The 21499-nt window shown below is 38.6% G+C and overlaps 1 protein-coding gene across 11 annotated transcripts in view; it reads left to right on the forward strand.

Annotated features, from left to right (window-relative positions):
* Positions 1-21499, forward strand: part of LOC124416810 (CUGBP Elav-like family member 2) — a 296524-nt gene that overhangs the window by 123713 nt on the left and 151312 nt on the right. For all 11 annotated transcript variants that reach the window (XM_046898153.1, XM_046898149.1, XM_046898152.1 and 8 more), the window contains one exon: positions 20696-20865. In XM_046898153.1, coding sequence (XP_046754109.1) covers positions 20696-20865 — 170 coding nt within the window. The remainder of the gene's footprint in view (positions 1-20695; positions 20866-21499) is intronic.

Consider the following 21499-nt stretch of genomic DNA (forward strand, 5'->3'; position numbering starts at 1 on the left):
TAGATAAAAAATTTATCATCTTCATTTTCCTTCCCTTATTTTATTTTCTGTGTTATTGTCTAGACGAATCATGATTTCTTCAGTAGTAATAGCCGGTCAATGCTTCCATTCAATCGATTATTCATTGTTCGGGATATATCTGTCCCGGAGAAAAATCTCAGCCGTCAAGTTCCCTCTTTTACTGTCTTTTCATTCTCGTCACCTCTCGTTGTCTCAGTTCTCAAAATAAGACGGAGTAGAAGTAAGAAGAAGAAGAAGAAGAAGAAGAAGAAGAAGCAAAGTGCCGCATTGTTGGCTTACTTTGTCAAGCGAGAGAGCTCGGTGGAAGTTTGGAATGAATACTGGTACCAGGAACTAAGTGGTCGAATGACACTTGAATAAGAGTAAGAGAGAGCGGAACCAAAAGACATCGGACTATCCGGCTCCCCAATTTAAAATTGAAAAATGGTCCCAAGGAAGAGAAACTCGCTCTGAAAGATATAGAAATCGATGGACCCGCCAGAGCCAGAGGAAAGCCAGAGTGCTTTACCAAAGTTGTGGGCGCAAAAAGTGTGGAGTTACTGAAACTCCTTCTTTTCTCTTTTACACTCAGCTGGTTGAGTCACGGTGTTGAGCTTTACAGCAATTGAAGCTATCTTAAAAAATGTTCCTTTTCCTTAACGGAATTTCGTTTTTGTTGCAAGATTCTCAATCATCGTAGGCTGTCCAGATTAGTAAATAATTCAGAGAGAGAGGAAACTGTCCCGCGATGCTAATGCGATTCCGATGGCTAAACTTACTCCGGTCTAGATCTACGACCTACCCTCGGCTATTAAATACTCCAAACTGTATAGCGACATGCGGGAACACTTGAACCAACCCTCCGCCTTCAACCGGCGGCCTTCCGAACTCTCACCCACAGTCGCCAAACTCGCGGGGTGCTTTCTGGCTTCACTCGTGATCCCTTGAGTTGGGATTTCTATTCATCAAAGGCCCCTAAATGTGTACCTCGTGCAATAAATTTCAATGCGATCTGAGGTTGAGAAATCATTTCATTCGATTCAATTTACTGCTTCTCTCTGTTCATCGCAGTACAAACCATATTTCACGATCTCGAACACCCAGGAAGCATAAATTCAAAGTAAAGTACCATCAAAACTCTATTCTGTTTTGATTATTTTGAAGAAAAAAAAAAAAATTATGGAAACAATTGTAAATGATTAAAAACTTCGATCAACACTTTGTCGTTGTTCGATTGTTTCGAAGAAAACTATTTACCATTTTTCATTTAGTCTAATTGTAATATTACAAGGAAATTCATTACACAGCTTGTTACTCGAGTGAAAGTTTATCACTCTTGCCAACATACGAAAATTATATTAGTTCTACAACTGACCTCTGAAGTAATTCTGTGTTAATCAGCAGCGGAGTTCATTCAGGCTCGAAAGTCCCGTCCGTCCCGTCGACAAGCCTCTAGAATTCATCGGTGTCTCGAAGCACTGACTGGAGCAAAGCGCATACAGGGATTACCAAATGAATGCACCACCCCACCCACCCATTGCATTTCCTACCACCGGATCGTTGAATAAGCTCACGCGTCTGGCCAGACCTGAGCGGTGGGCACGAACGCGCTTCAATGCCTCCAGCTAGCCGTGGTCTCGCTTGCTAATATCACCCCAGGAAACCCCTCAGAGTCCCGCCATTGTCCGGTAGGATCCTCAATGGATCCTGTGAGTGGTTGTGGTTCCGCGAATTTCATGTATGCGTGCATCATTCTCGAAGACCCAAAGGTGTTGCTGTAACTCGTGACCCTTTCATCATTTTTCACGTGGCCAATGAGCAGGCTGCTGCTCTTGATGATCAAGAAACGTCAATCGTCTTGTCTTCTGCTTGAGTTACGCGACAGGAGTTTATGTTTGTCGGTTTTTTTTTTTTTTTTTTTTTTTTTTTTTTTTTCTTTTATCGAGGTAATGGTGAGGCGGATTGAGAAAAAAGGAGAAATAGGAAAGGCGGGGATAATCAAGAATTATGGGGTGCAGAATCTGGGGATTAGACATACCTTATTTAAGGAGAGGATGAAGGAGAAGAAAAACCTGGCTAGATAAGAGTGGAGTTAGTTTGGTTGGTTGCTAGAATGCAATGACGAACAAGACTTGAGAAGTTTGAATTTTCTTAGAGATGGTGAGAAATTTTGATGCTGTCCTGAGATCACTTTAAAGCTCTTCCGCTCGAAGGGTCCAACCGAGCCTTAATGCCGGGTCCCCTCTGCAGAATAAGATTACTCGGCCACTTCTCTAATGCCGCAGAAGCTTAGCCGAAGCTTGGTTGCTGTGGCGGCATTATACAGCTGGGGGTAAAACTAATAAGCCTACGGGTGACACGAATCGCTGGCAACATCCGGTAGCTCGACTCTACGGAAAGGTGCCAGAGACGAGGAAAAAGGATCACAACTCTTGGATTTCGCAAATTTCCTTGAAGTTCTTAATTAAAACTGTCCTTCCTTTTCGGTTTCACTTATATATGTATATATATATATATATTATTTCCTTCTTGCTTGCCTAATTGGCTGTTCGATAGTACTTTTACTAAACCAGTTTATCACGAGGTTAGGTACATGTAGCAAACGGAATTGCAATTTGAACGATACGAACTAATTCATTTGGCAAATAACACTGACAATTTCATACTCACTAGATTTTTAATCATACTTACTGATATGGTGAATGAACTTTTGGGATAGAGGAATAATGATTGAATCGATGTTTCAAACATCGAGATGATTTTATTGAAAGAAATTCATCTCGAATATTTTGAATGGTCCAAATTTATTTTCTTCAAATGCAATTGTTCCGTTCTTTCGTAATCCCGATTGCGGCAATAAGATCTAAATCGAGTTCTTTAGGAGGGTGTGAAAAAGTTTTTTGGGTTAAACATCGTACGGTTTGGATAATCGCAATATTTCTTTTGCTCTTTAGATCGGGTAAGCATGGGATTTGGTACGAAATTAGAAACAGCGGTGTGGCTTTATACTTTGTTTATAAAAAGTTATTTGGAACACGTTAAAAGAGAACACTTTTAACGCATCTGGCAAAACTGTTCTAAGTTCTAGTCATCATTCGATTGTATACCTAGTCTGGCGTTAAATTCTGAACTCGGCTCGTCAACATCTCTTTTTTTATTTACCTGATAGATTCTTCTTTGCAAGGCATTACACAATTTTTTTGGAACGTTTTTGTTGACAGAACTTTGTTCTGATAGCTTGAGAAAAAGACCAGAAATACAGAAATACACAAACTTATTGATGAAAGTCAAGATTCCCCTGAAGAAATAACCATAAATTATTTTTTTGAAATAAGCAAACATTTGTTCACTTTCGAATTGTTTAACATTGATGACAAGTAATTTCAAAATCCAACGAGATCTCTGAGTCAAGCTATCGGGTCGATACTAGTTTTTGAAATGTTTGGCTTGTGTGGAAATATTTCATCTTGCATAAAAAATTATTTATCTCAACTATAAAAAATATTGTCGACGAAAAAATAGAGACAGAAAAACATGATCAACATTACAATTGTTGGAAGTTTTTCTGTAACCAATTTTGAATTGTTCTCATTTAACGCACTGAAATGAGTCGGATAACTTCTTGGATAACGATTTTCGGAATTAACTCTTTAAGAATTGTTGCTCACAAGCTGAAATTCATATTTCTATCTCAATTAAGCAGAACCAAATCGATACACTCAGAACATCCTGAAAGCGTTTGAAACTCTTAATTTTTATACAAACTGTATAATAAAGCTAACTTTTTGAGTTCTTGCTAGTTCTTCGAAATTTCAAGCCGTCGTTTTAAAAACTTTGTCCAAAAACGTTGATCCATTCGATGCGTAACAGCTGGAGTCAAAAGATCCACGTAGCACAGAATCTCAAACGGTTTTGGCAGCCTGATATGTATGATAAAGTTTTGATCGCGATATTTCGGAGAGATTAATCGGAAATCGGGGGGAGTGTCCGGAAATGAAGAACCTTCAAAACCAGATTGAGCGTGAGCTTGATGGGCAAAGATAAAACGACGACGCGGGGTCCCTCCCCTCCCCTCCCCCCCCCCTGACTCATTGAAAAATAATAAAAAATGTTCATATCCTTTAAGAAAACATGAGTAACTATCTATAACTGACATATACGTATGCAGATGATACGTATATCTGATTTTGTAAATTTTGTTTTATTTTTATGGTAAAAAATAAAATTGTTCAGTAAAATCGATGTGAAGCCCTCGCATGGAGTCATTTCTGCAACATCGAATATGCAGCGTGCAGGCGGATGGCTATTCATCAATTGAAATCCGCAACTTTTCATTCATACAAATTCCGCCGCTCCCTTCCGCCATGGACGTTAATGGATGCAGTTCCCCTCAGGGTGAGAGTCCAGAACGTACGACCCGATGGGGAAATCCAGCATACGTCCGGCCTCTGATCCTGATCCTGATCCTGATCCTGATCTGCATCCCTTCGCCCTTTGCCCCCCCCCCCCCCCCCCCCCTGACCCTGAGCATCGAGTCGATTGCTATTGATTTTATTTCTGAAAGCTGCTGCGAGGGACTCGTGATTATCGACGCCGGCATTCTACCCCTCGACATTCTTTCCTGTAAATTGAAATCCAGCAAATTTACCGAAAGATTAAAGAGTCCGTTCTCAATTTACAGCCATAAGCGTTACCCTCGTCCTTCTTCTCCCGTTTATTACTCATCCCCTCGCCAATTTTTTCTAAGGGGGTGAAAGGACGCTGGGATATGAAAAAGCGAGGATAAAAATTGCGTTATGTGTACTCCCGAGTCCAACACACACTCCACACTTGCTTGTGATTCCCCAATACCGCCGGTCACACCGCGTAAAAAGGAAATTCCATTTTCCGGATTATCACATTCTCCCCTCGCTCGATATTTACTGAGTTACTCCGAAATTCGGTGAGAAGGGTTTGCTTGCGATTATTTTTAAAATACATTTTTGCAAAGCAGTCATCTTGTTTGAACATTTCACAACACATTTTTTTGGGGGGAAGGGATTTTTTCTCAGTATTTCTGAAAACACAGTTTTCGCGAGAATACATTATTGTAGAAAAGAGAATTGTATTCTTGAATATTTGATTATTGAAAAACTCATAATAATAAACGTGGTTGTTGGAAAAGATCACGTGTTACCATCTCCACAATTTTTTTTTCTCCTGGGGGAGGGGGGATGATTACCTCAATTTAGACGTCAGCAATTTTTTCTCTTTTTACCAGTAATCAGAAATTAATAACTTCGATTCTGATGCTGTGATCAAATTCTTATTATTCTTCCAAAAAAGTAAAAACATGACTTTTCGAGATCTCTTTCAATACTAGATATCGTTGAAGCTTTTCTATTAAATAGTATGTATGTGAAGTGTCAAATCGTAATTCCACGTTTTACAGATTTTTACAAAAATGAAACAAAAAGTTTGTCAGGTATCGATTTTAACAAAAAAAAAAAAAAAAAAAAAAAAATCATCTAACCTCCTGAAGAATTCTCAATATCGAATAACCTTTCAACCGTTGTGGCTCTGAAGCACATTCTGATTGATCAATTCCTTCTTTTCAACGACCGATAAATAATCAACCGATGGTAAAACAGTCCGGACGATTCTTGGATCCATCTTTGAAATTCTTCGTTGTTAATTATCCTTCTCGACTTTCTTTCGACGGTAACATTGGGCATAGAATGATTATACGCAAAGCTCGTTTCAACCCCCTTTTGGCATCAAAAGTAACGGAGATCTTTGATCTGCGCAGAACGACGACGTCGTCGCGTCTCCATCTCCGAATACCAAACCACTGCCGCCTCTAAGATTTGAATAGAAACTTGATGCGTTTGAAGTATATGTGCTCGCGAGAGTATACGGTGACCACGACTACGTCTTGGATCTCATCCTCAGGGCGAAATGACACGCGACTCTTTGAGCAAAGGCTTTCTTTGACGTCGAATGAAGATTCGTGGCAAGATAAACTATCCGCCATATTCAAAGGCCCGGGAAAATAAATAGAGGACGGAATTGACGTGACATTTTTCACATCTTGTCTTCTATTTTCATCTGTATATCAATTCATTCAATCGATCGGATGTTCCCTCATACTTTTCACCTTCATATACACTTCTTTTAAACCTACGAGATAACAGAAAGTGAATCCACAAGATATTTGAAAATAGACGTCTTTTTGAGAAAAATAGAAATCCATTGAAGACGATTCGATTGATGATAAAATTATAAATCTGAATATACGTTGGAATATTCGGCTTATTGTACTATTGTTACAAGTATAAAAAATCTTTCAAACAAATTGACTCTGAATCTACTGTCCTTTCAATTTCGTTCTTGTTTTCGTTTTGGGTTTTAATCATAAGCTGATTTACCAACTAAATTAAGAAAAAATAGAGAATTGAATAAACAGAATGGAATTTGGTGGATAAATAATAAGGTTTTAGAAGTTATGCATGAATCTCTTTATTATTATAAGACACTTGGATTGCAAAGCTATAATACTAACGAGTTGTTTTACATTTGTTTCAGGTAAGTTTCCAAGGTTTCTAAGACCTGCCAATTCAGGGGTCGAATAAATCTACAGCCGCAATTGGTATAAAGGTATGAGAGAGTTTATTTAGAAGTAATCAAGGTTCGAGGCACGTACGGAATATTGATTAATTCTTCTTCTCCCCTTATCCTCAAACTGGGAATTCGCACGGTAACTTGGTGCAAAATTTTTATTGGAAAAAGCTCGTGAAACTTGATATGTCACGAAAAAATATCACTGAAGTTCATTGTTATATTTTGAAAATTTAATCATCCACAGAATGTTTTAGAACAATTTAGAAACATGATATTATCCCAACTAATATTTAGAGTAAAATTTATTTTGTGACCAAATAATTCATTTCCATCATTTTCTGGTTATCGTTTTATGCCGTTAAAAACGCAACTTGATAAATTACCGTTTGATTAGATTTTTTCCATGAAAATTACCGGAGAAATAAAATAAAGTGTAAAGTGATCTTAAACTGTACATCTTTCTGTGAATATAGTTTCTTGAAATCTCTTAAAATCATGAAAATCTTTTGAAATCATTGAAATCTTTCGTAATATTTGAAATCTTCTGAAATCTCCTGAAATCCTTACAAAATCTCTTGAAATTTGACGAACTCTTAGAAATTTTTGAAATCTGTCGAAATCATCTGAAGTCTTTTAAGACCATTTAAAATTCTTAAAATCTTCGAAATTTTCGAAATCATGTAAAGTCTCTGTAATCCTTTGAAAGCTTTTGAAAGCTTTGTAATCTTGGAATCAGGTGTTCATAAATCCCTCGTACTTTTCTAATCGCTTTGAAAAATCACAATTAATTTGCGAAAACTGTCACAATTGGATCGTAGAAATTCGGTTATTTCGTAGGAATACAGGAAAAGCTTTGAGGTTCTTATCGCATTTGATATAAAAAATTTCGTCGAAGGTAGAATCGTCGATGCACCTTTTTAGCGAGGAAGGGTACGCCGACTCTCACAGTCGTTTTCCCGTTCCTATGCCATTAAATTATCACGGCGAGTGAGTCTCTTGGCGAGTTCCGGTGAGCCGGGCAGGATTAAAGCGTCTTTGGATTAAGAGCTTTCGAACTTCAGGGTCACCGAGATGCGGTCGGGATTAAAAACTTCGAACGAGAGGTTTTTAATTCTACCGAGGCGCCACGTTTGCGATGCGTGAATTAGATTTCTTTTCGTCGAACTCCCGAAAGGGTTTTCAAACTTTTCGAATTTCCGTCTCTGCGTCATCCCTTCGCAAACATTTCGGCTTACGGGAATCCCTCAATTTTTACCACGCTCAGGTTCTCGTTTGTTTCTTCTTCAAGTTCCAAGTTTTAACCACTCTTTGGTCTCTTGTGCGAACTGATACTTTTTGTCATTTCAATACGAAATCGTCGTACATTCAGTATTTGTCAAGTTATTGTATTCGCAAAGCACAAAGATTTCTTCGAAAATACAAAAATAACAAATGAAAAAATCCTGAAATCATAAACGAAAGTTTAAATAACTTTTTTTCATTTTTAATTTCTTTAAAATTCTTAAAAGTCGAGTACATTTGTTCGATTTCACTTTTGAGATCAATCATTTTATTAAGAAGAGTATTTACTAGAAAATCAGTGACTATGAAACAGATTTTCTGTCTTCTTTAGTAGGCAATTCAATTTTCCATTAATAGATAATAATGTACATCGGTACAATGTTGTAAAACTAAATATTTAATGATTATTTCTAGAAAATGGTCTTCTGAAGAAATTAAACCGTTGGAGAGTGAAATCTAACAAATCTACTGCATTTTTCACAATTTTTCAGCGATTAGAAATCAATTATCGGTACTTAAGCTCTTGTTTATATTTCCAGCATTTTTCGTTTTCGTATATTTCGGAAGTTTTTTTTTTAACTTACGAATACAGGAATTTGATAAATACAAAATATGCGACTACCTTGTAATGATATTAATAAAAAGTATCGATTATTTTCCAATCAACCTCATTCGACTGATTTTTCCCAGTTATGTTAAATCTCAATAATGCGCGTTGATTTTCCTTAGCGAAGAGACTTTCTAAACTAAAAGTTTTAAGTATTCATCAAAAATCTGGTACAAGTCGGGAGAAATTTTTAACTCAGATATTCAAGATCGGCATTGAATTGTTGGCTAAAATTCAAGTCCTTGAACGAATTTAACGTAAATAAGATTGGAACTAGCATATTTCAGAGTTTTATTTATGTATTTTTATGTGAGAAAAGATGTTAAACGTAGAGATAAAAAGAATTGAAAATCACCTTCCACAATTATAAATTTATTCTATTTCTCGGTTCTGCTAATTGCGATTAATTATAATCTGAAAGCAGACGAAACAAGGTGAGATAACGATATTGAGTGGAAAAATTTGGGGCGAATTGACAATTTTTTAATCCGATCACAGGCTGTAGATAAAAAGAAAAGGCGGAAAGAAGATGGCTTTAAATCTCGAACTGAATCGTACTGAAAATTTTGAAAGTTAGTTTGTGAAACTGTAACTCAATTCCATTGGAGCAAATTTTTAAAGTTATGCATCGTCGTGTTCGACGCTAGTTTTATTCATCCTTATTGCCGGCGTGACCTCGCAACTTTTAACAAGAAACGACGTAAACTGTATTATAGTTCATCCTTCTGGGCTCTCATAAAATTCAACGGTGAATTCGACCCGACGCGGCAGCGTCGTTGCATCGTTTCGAATTACGAGGACGATGGATAATTCCTAAAATCTCGCTGCAACGTGTTTCGACTTTCTAATCAACGACATTCTTCGCGACACAATTCATCTTTCAATTATCTTTCATCTTTTTTATGGTGTATTTTGAAGAAACTGAAATTTTTGTTCTTTAATATGAAAATAAAAGCACTCAACAGTGCTTCTCAATTCATGGTATTTAAAGAAAATCAAGCTCGACTATAAAAATAAGAGAAATAAAAAAATTATGAAGCAACGTTACGCAATATTTTATGTTTGAGGTATGACAAAAGAATTTGATTACAATTTTTATTTTACATTTTGTTACCGACTGTAATCGGCGTTCAAAAAGTGAATTCGACAAAATTTTTCGTGAAAATTGTCAGAAGTAATCTGTTCTAGGATATTTTTTAACGCAACTCTTTCGTTTACTGCCATAAATTTTTAAACATTTTCAACCAAATATTAACCTAAATAATTTTCATCGGCTGTTTAATTTCATTTCAATCTTTATTGGATTGTTTTACGAGTAATATTCTCACTTTCTGAGCGGTTTAGACTTTTTCAAGTTTACCCCAGTCGCATCGGTCTTTAATGCAGCTTGCGGGGTGGATTGACCAGCACTGTTTCCTCTTCCTGTAGGATGTTTTCATTCCCAGTTCAATTCCAGTTCTTGTCCTGCGTTACACCAGCGTGGTTGGCTATAAATTATTGAGAAATATCCAGCTGCTACTGGCCCTTCTTCTTATTCTCTTTCTTCTTCATAGGTTTTTTTTTTTTTTTTTTTAACGAGAAAAGTAATTAAAGCACCGTTTAGCGCAGCTGCGCGGACTCGCTTCTCGCTGATCCCATAAATACCCGTCGATACGCAATTCTGTAATGAGAATTTCCGAGAAAGTTTAAACCGCCAAGCCGAACTTGAAGTCTCTGATTTATAACTATGGAAAGCAAATTGTGCTGAACGAGGTGAAATCGTGAAAATTGAGATTAAGATCAAGGATCATTGCTCTATAAAATTCAATACGGAAATGAAAATTCACTTGACATTCACGTATTGAATCCAATGATATTTACGGATTTGAACTATGATTTGAAAAATTATTTAATTGGATTGAAAAAATTCCGGTCGATCTTATGAAGTTAATTCATTACTGGCTGTAAATTAAATGTTCAGCCCGTTTCACCTGGTAGATTATATGACTAACTCATGAAATAATCAATTGGCTTCAATAATTGATGTTAAGTGCTTGGAATGAATTTCTTTCCCATTTACTTGATTAATGATATTTCTTTATGCTGTTAAATATTTCGATGAGAATGAGAAAAGTTATTATTATCCTGTAGATAAAAGGAAATTGTCTTGTCTGAAGTGAACAATTTTTAACCGGTTCATTGGTGGAGTCGAAATCAAAGTTTTGGGCCAAAACTTGTGAGAGCAATTAGTTTCGTATTCAACATCAAATCTTAATAATAAGTGGTTTTTGGATCGCTGATTACGAATCTGAACTTTAAATTCCAATATTCAAAACGGCAAATGCAATATGGCGGACTGAAATTCAAAAATTAATTCGATTCCAATAAAACTCAGTACTCGAGGGCTTTCGAGGTCGCTGAATAGGAATCTCAAATCGAAATTAAAAAATTCAAAATAGCCGTCGATGCATTCGATATGCGACTTTGCTCGGCTAAATCTCCGTATCGATACTATCGATATATCAATTAATATTAATACTTGCTCTCTGTTATCGAGTTTTTTTATTTACATATACTATCAGACTGTAAAAAATCGACGAGATACAAGAATACAGGTACCGTCGTTATTCCTTTGAGACTAACGTTGTTGTTTTTTTTTTTTTTTTTTTTTTTTTTTTTCATTTATCACCGTCCATAAACTCGAGCAAGCAAATTTCACCAGAAATTCTCACGTCGAATCGGTGTCGCTTGTATGAAATCGGATATTCCGAAACGAACAAGCGAGTGTCATGTGAAGCCACGCGGGTGACTTGGCGCTCAGGATTCCCATCCTATAACACATCCATAGGTTCGTTCGTCTCAGCGACGTTCGTCGTCGGGCCAACAAGCCGTGAAATCGTACGTCGTGTTTCTGGTAACGGAGGGTTTCAAGCCCGAAACAATAATCGGAAAATCAAGGATCTGTTCGTGATCTTATACGTTTTTTTCCCCTTTCAATTTCTCCCCCTTTATTCACTATCGAAAAAGAATTTCGGGCAGAAAGTAATGCTCCGATACAAGGGTTGGAAAAAATTGTGAAATTTTTTAAAATTACAGCTAAAGAGTTGTGAAAAGGAAATTTTTTGGATTGTGTGAACAGTTTTTTTTTATTTTCAAATTACAGTTATACACATGATTTCGGAAAGATAATTTTCAGTCGATTGCCGATGAAAATTTTGTGACGAATATCGAAAAATAAACATTTTTTCTGTCCTTGCAAGTTTTATCAGTTATTATTTAGACAATATTTGATAATTACTCAGAAATCAGTTATTTTGAATCTGATGGTTATCTGATTTCGTTAAAATTGCCGTGTATAATATTTTCCTGTGAATCTTTTGGGGTGATTGAAAAATTCCAAAATCATATAATTTTTTCGGGTCTTCCGGTGAACCTCAGGTAAATTTTTCATCAATTTTTATTCCGTTTTGAGAAAAAATGTATATTAATAGCATTTCCACTTCCCTTCCGTATTCAATTGGGCATTGACTCGTTACTTTCACGTTTAGTTTTGCAAATTTAGTCGCTTATTCACTCCAGCTCATCGAGCGTCAATAAAAGTCAGGTTGACTTGTTTTCTGCGGCGAGGGTTTGTCCCAGTTTATCGTCAATTCGTCGGGGACCCTTCCGGCGCCGTAAAGAAACCAAAAGCCACGCTCACCCTTTGACCCTTCACGTGTTCTTATTTATTTTCACCTTTCATTCTCTTTTCCTTTCTCTTACACCATACCAATTTCAGATCCCCTCCTCTTCCGCCTTGCCTGACATTTCTACGAAAGCTGTCACTTTTTGACAATTTATTTCGTTCTTAATAGTCAAAAAAACTTCTCCTCCTTGATGTCTCTCATAATCAGAGGCTGAAAAAAAAATATCTCAGTTTAAAAATGATAACTATTTCAAAAAGCGAGCACGATTGCCGATTATATCAAAATTTCGACCCCATAAACTTATCTTCCTACCATAAACTCGGGGACCATGGAAATTCTTCGTAACCGAACCGTGAAACGGAAACACAGAGTTGATGGCATTTTCATTTTCGGAGGGTTTATTTTCCACAGATAGTGCTTTTTTCTTCCCTTTTTTTCCGTCTCGTTATTTGACACGGTGTAAATATGGGAGAAACTTAAACGCTTCGAAGAATACTTTCGTTTCAGCCCCCATACAGTTTCTTTTCACAGTTGTAATCAGCGAAGTATAATGTGATCGTAGTATTGTAGCTATAATCAAAAATTTTTTAATCTTTTTTTTATTTTATTCATGGCTACAATTCAAGATGAATTCGAACTTGGAAGTTTGAGTAATTGACCCAGTATGTTGGTGTTACAGAATTTCATGACAATTGAATAATCGCGTGTTTCCGAAACTTGAAATTAAGATGTTTGACTGTAATTCAACGTTAGTAATAACTCGAGTGTACGGATTTTTATGAAAATGTAATAACCGTATAATTAAACGTATAATTTTTACGAAATACTGAAAGTATATCATTTATTTCAATGTCCACTATATTGAATCTGCGATTTTCCTTGTCTTCGACAGCTTAACTGGTACTTTAACTTATTTTTTCCATAGTTGAACTACTTGAAATGCTTCCTTTAATGTGCAAAAGAAATTTGAAACACCCTCAAGAATTTACGAGCTTTTACGTGTCGTTCTATCAAGTGTTTTCACAATTTTCAAAACTGGACGATTCTGTTCCACGTCTAGACGGATGGGGTCTGCGACATTTGATACAATCTGTTTCTGGGACACTCGGCATCGTTCCTCGTGTCTTTTCCATCCCCCCTTGGCCCTCGGCCGCAGTGTCAACCCCTAATTGTTTGCTTTGTCTCGGAGGCGTCGTTCCCTCTCATCCCGGTTTGTGGGTCTTGTTTGGCGAGTGGTTTCTTCCGAGGCGAGAAACCTGCAGACACTCAGTTTCCTACAGTCAAGCACCTCAACCCTCTCAAAGTACGCGACCCCTCGGGTACCAAACGACGACGACGACGACGACCTGCTACTATTTGGTTTGGTTTAGACGCTACGGTTTTTACTTTACGTTATTTCTTCACCGTATATCTTACACAAAGAAGATGAAGAGAGGAAGGCAAAGGATTTTAAAAAACTGGACTAAGAGTCCAATCTTCAACTCGTATCTACAGTCTCTTGTTTCTTTTTTTTACTCAAACATCTTTTGCGCCTGTAAGTTTTGGCATATAGTCTATCTACTTTAAAATTTGAACTGCTGGATCCAATATGGTGGACATCAAAAAAGAAATATATTCACATTTCAATTGAAATCCATGTTCTACTATCTCGCTAGGAAAATTGCACGATACCCAAACCAAAAAAAATCGTCTTGCGACATGATGCAGAATGATCTGTAAAGCATGACGGACTTCATTGTTTTACGACACGTCTGCAGAGCGATATTGAAATTCATCGGTTGCGTCGAAGCTTCGATTCGAGCTTAAACAAATCGGACACGCCCATGGAGGTTCAGAGAAAGCTTGGAAAGAGCGATGGCGGCACTTCGTCAGGCCACAGCCGCAGCTCTAGTCCATGAAAAAGGGTCTCCTTCGAATTGTCATTCGTCGACCGATCCAGGCACGCGATAAAACGACGCGGCAATGATTCCTGTAGAGTGAAACGGTTCATCGAATTTCAGGTGAAGAATCATCGGCGTTTAAATTAGACCACAAGATATCTCTGTTTATCTTCACCTTGAACAGATTTGATTTGAACGATGTTAAGAGAGGTCATCCAACTCCTGACCAACCATGTATTCTTGTCTCATCAGCCGTTAGTGTCTAATCTTCAATGGACTCTAGGATTTTTACTCACGTAAGAAGCTAAGTTTGAATCAATGAACTGTCAAAAAAAAAAATGTGAAATTGTCAGCCGCAGAGCAAACAAGAGAGGTTCCTTGGAGATGACGTGAGCTTTGGAATAAGAATTTCAGATGGAAGTCATGCCTGGAAGGGAATTGGCAAAGGAAACATCTTCGAAGGAGCCTCGGTCACGTGACCCGTTTGTGTACTTGATGCAGTTTACCAGCCAGCCAGCTACTCGGCATTCCAAACATTCAAAACTCCGGTTAATCGTCGGAGCGAAACCGCTCGACACGCGCTTCGACGGATATGGAGGTTAGTTTACGTTTGCGGGATCGGCTCGTATGCATGACTTGCGAACGCCTCTCAGTTTTATGGACTCCGAACGAGGTTAAATTTCCAGTTTAGTCTCCTTCGTCCTCTTATGTCCACATAAAGATTTTCATACTACCGTTCCACATCCACTCACCGAATTTTTCCAACCACAATTCGCAGTAAAATCGCAAATCCTGTCGTAAACTAATCGCTCTTAGAAAAGTTTAAAGCACCTTTTTCCAAATCTTTCACTTCGTTGATCTTCAGAGTATATAGTGAAAATCGTTTTCAACACTATCAGATTTTCACATCATCAAAATAATACATTTTCCACGAGTTTCTTTTCGCGTAGTTTCGTGCAGAATTTGTTTTTGCGATTTTCCATCGATTATCATATAAATAAACTCGGCGCAAAATTGATTCGTCATTTCGTTGGCGGACTATAATGGGCAACAGTTGTCGCTACAGACGTCGAAAGACAAACGGAAATTCGTGTAATCTGGTTTGCAGATAATTTTGGCAAGTCGTTGACCCGGGTTCTTGAATTTTCGAATTATTTTCTGGCACGCTTTAATTAGGATTTGAGGTTCTTTGTGCCAGAAGTTCATCTTTTTTCGCGTACACGGTTCTTCAAAGCGTTCAGTGGGAGGTGGTGGTTCGTTACGCTGTGGGGAACAAATCGATGAATAAATAAATAAATAAATAATCGGGTATTAATATTCATCAGGCTTTCCGCGCTCTCTTAATTAATGATCATCACCGTCGATGCAGTAATGTCGTAATGCCGAACGAAACAAACTATAGTTTTTTGAATCCCTTGATTCAAAGTGCGATGTAAATAAATACCTCTTCAACGCTCCCCTGAATAATTTTAATCAATTCACTTGTCATACCAAACGACAATTCTCCAGATGATAATCAGATCGAATTCGGAGCGCGAGACGTATAAATACCGACTAACGAGATAGGAAATTTATGGGTAGAGTTTTCGAAGATACTTGAATTGGATTATTCCACCAACTCCCGGGTCACCGTTGATACTAAGCGATGCGTTCCGCCGTCATTAAACCCTGCAGAGGGTGAAGTCCTCCCTTAAATTCGAATACAGCCGAATTTCCTAAGCTTACAGGGATGAACGTCATTCCTATAGTCCAAAACCATCGCCATTTTTCTCAACGTTTGATCAGATGTACATTATTTTTTATATCCCGGTTAGTTTTTTTTTTTTTTTTTTTTCTTCATTCCAATTGCGAATTCGTCAGTCGATGAAAACTGATGATGACATTTTCTCAGCTTACTACAATAATTCTTCTTTTCAATATTCACAAAAGAAAATGATGGAATGCATTTCTTTTCTTTGAAATTTCTCTGCAGGCTTTTAGTAGTGCAAAATTGATTCGAATCAAAGATTTCAAAGGGAATGGATATAACTCACGGATCACTATTGCGAAATCCCGATTCGGATTTCCCACCGCGGATCATTTCTCTTCCTTTCTGTCTTCTTTTGTTTATCCAAGAAGCGATATATCTCTCTCTGGGACACCGCGTTCGCTTCACTCTTCCGAATCTACCCTATCGCGTATAGTATTAAGGGTGAAGCACACACCCCGCTGCTCTGTTGTCACGATGTAACGAAATGTGGGTCAGAAACTGGAATTCTCGGATTCAAATCGAGGAGTGCACCAGAGTGTAATTTGATTGTCTTGCGATGGAAGCGAAGCGAAGCAATTCTGACCCTGCAGAATCTGTTTGGTTCCCTGTCACCGGCCGGAAATTTTTCAGCTAATTTCGGAACTCGGGTTCGTCACCCCCGTTAACAATCAATTATCGGATATCTGCTGTGCACCTCTGTTAGATATTCACTCGCCCCATGTCACCCCATAATGGGTCATCGTAGACGAACGATCTGCGCGTCCCCGTTCCCTAATGAACTCCTGTTCCTGTTCTCAGCTTCCAATTCCCTTCGTAATGACGACGGACCTTAAAGAGTCAATTCCCAGGAGATTGTCGCTGGAATATTGAATTTCTTCTTACGATGAAGTGAGAATCGAATACTGCAGGCAATGCTGCGGAAACGCTGCTTGCAGCAACTCAACTTTGCTAGGGTAGAAATATTGCAGACGGATTACATTAACCTAACTTCAAATCGTCAAAGTATCGGACGAACGTTGTAGCAACGTAATTTTTCAAGCTTTGAAATATTTCAGATACATTGTAGCATCGTAATGTGAAAAGTTCACAATATTGCAGAAACATTGTAGCAACGTAATTGTTCAAGCTCTGAAATATTTCAGATACGTTGCAGCATTGCAGCTTGACAAGTTCGGAATATTGCAGAAACATTGTAGCAACGTAATTTTTCAAGCATTGAAATATTTCAGATACGTTGTAGCATCGTAACGTGAAAAGTTTGAAATATTATAGAAACATTGCAGCAACGTAACTTAAAACCTTTAGAATATTTCGGAAATATCTTAACAACTTAACCTTGCAAATTTCAAAATATATCGAATACTCAAACCGCATTCACGCAACTTTTAAAAATTTGAAATATTGCAGAAACACTGCAGCAACTTTAGGAGCCTGAAAACATTTCCATTCGAACTAAAAATATTTCAGACATCATATGCATATTATTGTACTACCATAACTTCTCAGAGTTTGAAATACTTGAGAAACATCAGAACAATTTTCCAACTGGTATTGCAATATAAAAACATGTCAGAGCAATATTTTGCGCTGGAGGAAAAGAGGATTTTTAGAACTCGCTGCATCAGCTTTTGACTGAAATTTCTCCTCCTTATGTCTCTTGTCCCTCCCCTCCCCCCTCCCCCCTCCTCCTCCCCTCTCGCTCTCTCTCTCTCTTCATTCCTCGGAACCCTGGCAACACCACGGACCGCAACTCCCCAGGGGTGGCAAACAGCCCCCGGGAGAGACGTTACAAGGTCACCACCCCACCCGGGAACCAACTCGAGGATGTAGAGCAAGCATAGTCGACCTCTCTAAAATATCGGCAAAGTTTTAAGGTGCCGGGGCGCGTAGGCCATTGTCAGTCGTCTAGTTCCGGACCAACTTTAACGGGAATCACATAAATTATTGCAATGGATCGGTTCCGACTCGATGTAATTTCTTTTCTCCCCTCTCACATTTTCATTTCCCTTCTCTACGTTTTTTTTTTAATCTTTATAGGTAGGAATTACGAAGTTTCTGGATGAACTGCGACATTTGAGTTTTTTTTTTTTTTTTGTCGTTTTTTCTTTTCGGTATCTTTTCTAATCGAATATAACAAAATTATGTTGTAGCTATAACTTTATCACATTCATCCGTTGAGGCGGTTGATTGGCACAGAATCGATACTTTTCATTGAATTCAACACTCGGTAATGGTATATTAATTATTTATCATATTGTTGTTGGGGTAGAACAAACATTGCATCATTCTCCGCTTCCCATCAGTCATCGGGACAAATGACAAAACGCCAGAGATGTTTAACTTTATTGCCCTCTCGGGAAGACTTAATAGACCTCGAAGCTCAATAAGTGAGGGGGTCACGCGTTGCTTACGGAGTAATTGCCCTCGAATAGATATTTGCTCACGAGAGGTTGTCGGTGTTACTTTTCAAGTTTTATTCGCTCGTGAAGAGTGAGAAACCTTTTTCTATCACGGTCTATAGAATCTCTATCCTACTTCAGTGCCGTCTCGCATTTCAACGAACATCAACTCGAAACCAGAATTTGTTCGACGAAGTATTAATTCGACTGATATGTGCCGTTGAAACCAGTCATCCCTCTTCCAAGTGTCAATTAAGCTGCATAGTGGTTTATCCTGTTGGTGGCGTGGAATGAATGAACGAATGAATTTTATCCAATTTTATCCACTCTCGTCACTCAACTTCTACCCTCACTTTCAAGTTTCAGGAAGTATGTATGTGGATCAAGTTTTCACTTCAGGTTTGATTGCGAATTCCAAAGTTTGAATGACTTGCAGCCTGATTTTGTTTTACAGTTCTAGATGAGTTTTGGAAATTTAGATTATTATGATCGTGATGAGAATTGAGAAGTTGGAATTTAGAAAACCTGTTTATTTACACATTTATCAGGCTTTTTCTCGTGTCTCTCTCTCTACGTACCTCTTTTTTTCCCCCTTGGTTGTGCTTTTTTCAATCATTCCTTGCGCGTGGGCGGGTTGAATAAAGCTCGCTCGAGGGTCGCGAAAGCTTACACGATGTGAAAGCATGGAAACGGAATCAAGCACCGCTCGAAGCCAAAGACGGCTAATGGAAGAGCGTCAGCATTTTTTCAGTGTGTCTCTTCCTCTTTCCTTTATTCGTTGTTGTTATTCTATCCAAGAAAAGGAACCGCGGCTGCAATGCGGGAAAGGATGCCATCGATAAAGCTGGAAAGAAATCTAACGTTATTGGGTTTCTTCGTATAGTGTCGCTTCTCCCAGGACTTCGGCGTTACCTTTTTCGGGGTCGAGTTCGGGACTGCTAAATCGAAGGAAAAAGGATCGCAAGCTTCTTTTGATGTACTCGACGATCTATGAGACTGACTGAACGATCCAACACCATGACCAGGATCACCAGTTCACCTCAAACATCCGAAAAAATCTTCGGATTTTATAGTTTTATTCATCCATACCGTTTCCATAACATGTTTCAGTATTTCGAAACAAGCTCTTATGGATACTGGTTAATTCTTCGCCATGAATGCATTCTGACACTTGCGTGTCACTCATGGAAATTCAATTGTTGTTGGAATGGTACACGTCATTCCAATACTCATGGAAAGTGTCGCAAGAGTGCGCAATGAATCATCACAATCTATCATGACTTTCTGGTAGGTTTTTGATTATGAAAGATTTTCCTCATCCATGCGACGTGCGAAGAATTTCTGGTTGTGTTTCGGGGCTAAGTTGAAGACCCTGTAACCCACTTCTGCAGCAACTTTGAACGGAAAGGGTAAGATACATACAAGTAGAGCTGATGAAGGAGGACGAGGGACGTTGATGCTGTATAAGTTTGACATGATGCGGAGTTAGCTAGCTAGTGTTACAGTAGCGCCATCGTCGTCTTTCCTCGAGCCGGAAAGCCGGCTAATACCCGGAATATAGATAGAAGATGAGAAGAGTAGGTCGTACGGAAAATCGCTTTAAACCTTGTCGGGCTAATATTAACTCGAGACAACGTGAAGGCAGTATAAGAGATTCTTTCATCCAGGTTCATCAGTCTATGAGGAACAAACCTGAATCCTTTGCATCGATAGTCGTACTTTATACTTTAACCAGTTTGTTCCACGCGCTTTGCTTGGAATAACTCGATTCACCTGTACAAACATACATTTCTCTTTTAACGACGACGAGCTTTATGCAAAGGTGGCACTAGTGTCCAACAATTGTACCATTATTACCAGCGTGAAACAGTAATGTCTTCCGCTTATATATAACCATTCGTACTTAACACTCCGTACAATTCATGTGCCTTCATGTGTTGGTAACGAGAAGTTAGCTGGTGAACTTTAGGTGACGTTAAATGCTGGTCATGAGAACAGAATCATTATTGATAAGGAAAACTAATCCAGTTAGTAGATTACTTTGTTTAAGTTTCATTCATTTTTAGTATTCTTCTTCTTTCTTCAGCCCTTCTGGGCACATGATAAACAGTAGAAAGACTATTTACATCATAGTTCACTGCTCACTTTGACCCGCGTTGTCTAGTAGTCTGATTTCACACTCAATGAGAGTTCGCTCATCTATAAGCCGACTTCCTGGTCTCGTAGGTGAACGATTATTCGTGAACCGTACCTTCAGCGTTATAGTAGTAAAAATGAATAAACAAAAATCTTTCAGCTCGTTTCTTCGTCAACTAATTCCTGGCGGAATCTAACTCTAAATGGAGTGCAAAAATCCATTCCATTCCGAAAATCAATTCAATAGTTAAATCGAATTACGAAGTGATTTAAAAAAAAAAATCATCCTGAAAAGAATGATTGGATTGCGGTACATGAACCAATCGAATCCCAATCATACTAGTCAATTAATTCCTGATATATTCGCTTGATTTCAGCATGATGAACAACAACAGCATGGAGCAGCCTGACCCCGACTACATTAAGATGTTCGTAGGTCAAGTGCCTCGAAGCATGGACGAAAATGACTTGCGGGCAATGTTCGAGGAGTTTGGCCGCGTTCACCAGATCAACGTTCTTCGCGACAAGGTCACCGGGAGCAGTAAAGGTGAGTAACAACTGGTCCAAACCATATTCCAAACTCTTGGTAGTTATTCGACTCTGTTTCTCACGAATTTAAACGAGAGGATCCATAGCAAAAAGTCTCGATAATTTGTCGAAGCTTATCAAGGGATGAAAAAAGCTTTCGATGCGGTTCCACCATATTGATTTCTGGAAATCATGGCACGCAACCTTCTCTATTCACCATTCATATCGTACCCCGGTGTCTCTAAATTGACGTACCGACGCGGGTCTTTCGAGCATCGGAGAAGGCTCTGTTTGCGCGCGCGAAGGGAGGTGCAGATAGATGGATAACGAGAAAGAGACGGCGTAAGGTGGAGCAGGGATCGATGCTCAGACAGCGGTCGCCGGTCGCCTCGGCGGCCCTTCCTCGTCTATTGATCGGGTGACCCGGGGGTGAGCGAGGGCGGGAATCCACACGTAGGAATAAACGCTCACCTACAGGACGTTAACCGTCGCATGGAAAAAACGCCCCCTTTCTCCCATTCCCTCATCGTCGGCGAAACCAAGACACGCGGCCGTCGAGCTCGAAGAGACACTCCCTCAATCCTGGCCCGTCTTTTATACTCCTCCGCTCTTTCTACTTTTGTTCACATTATTTTTTTTTTTTTCTTTTTTTT

This window comes from Diprion similis, chromosome 3 (assembly GCF_021155765.1).
Source record: "Diprion similis isolate iyDipSimi1 chromosome 3, iyDipSimi1.1, whole genome shotgun sequence".
In the NCBI taxonomy this organism is placed as follows: domain Eukaryota; kingdom Metazoa; phylum Arthropoda; class Insecta; order Hymenoptera; family Diprionidae; genus Diprion; species Diprion similis.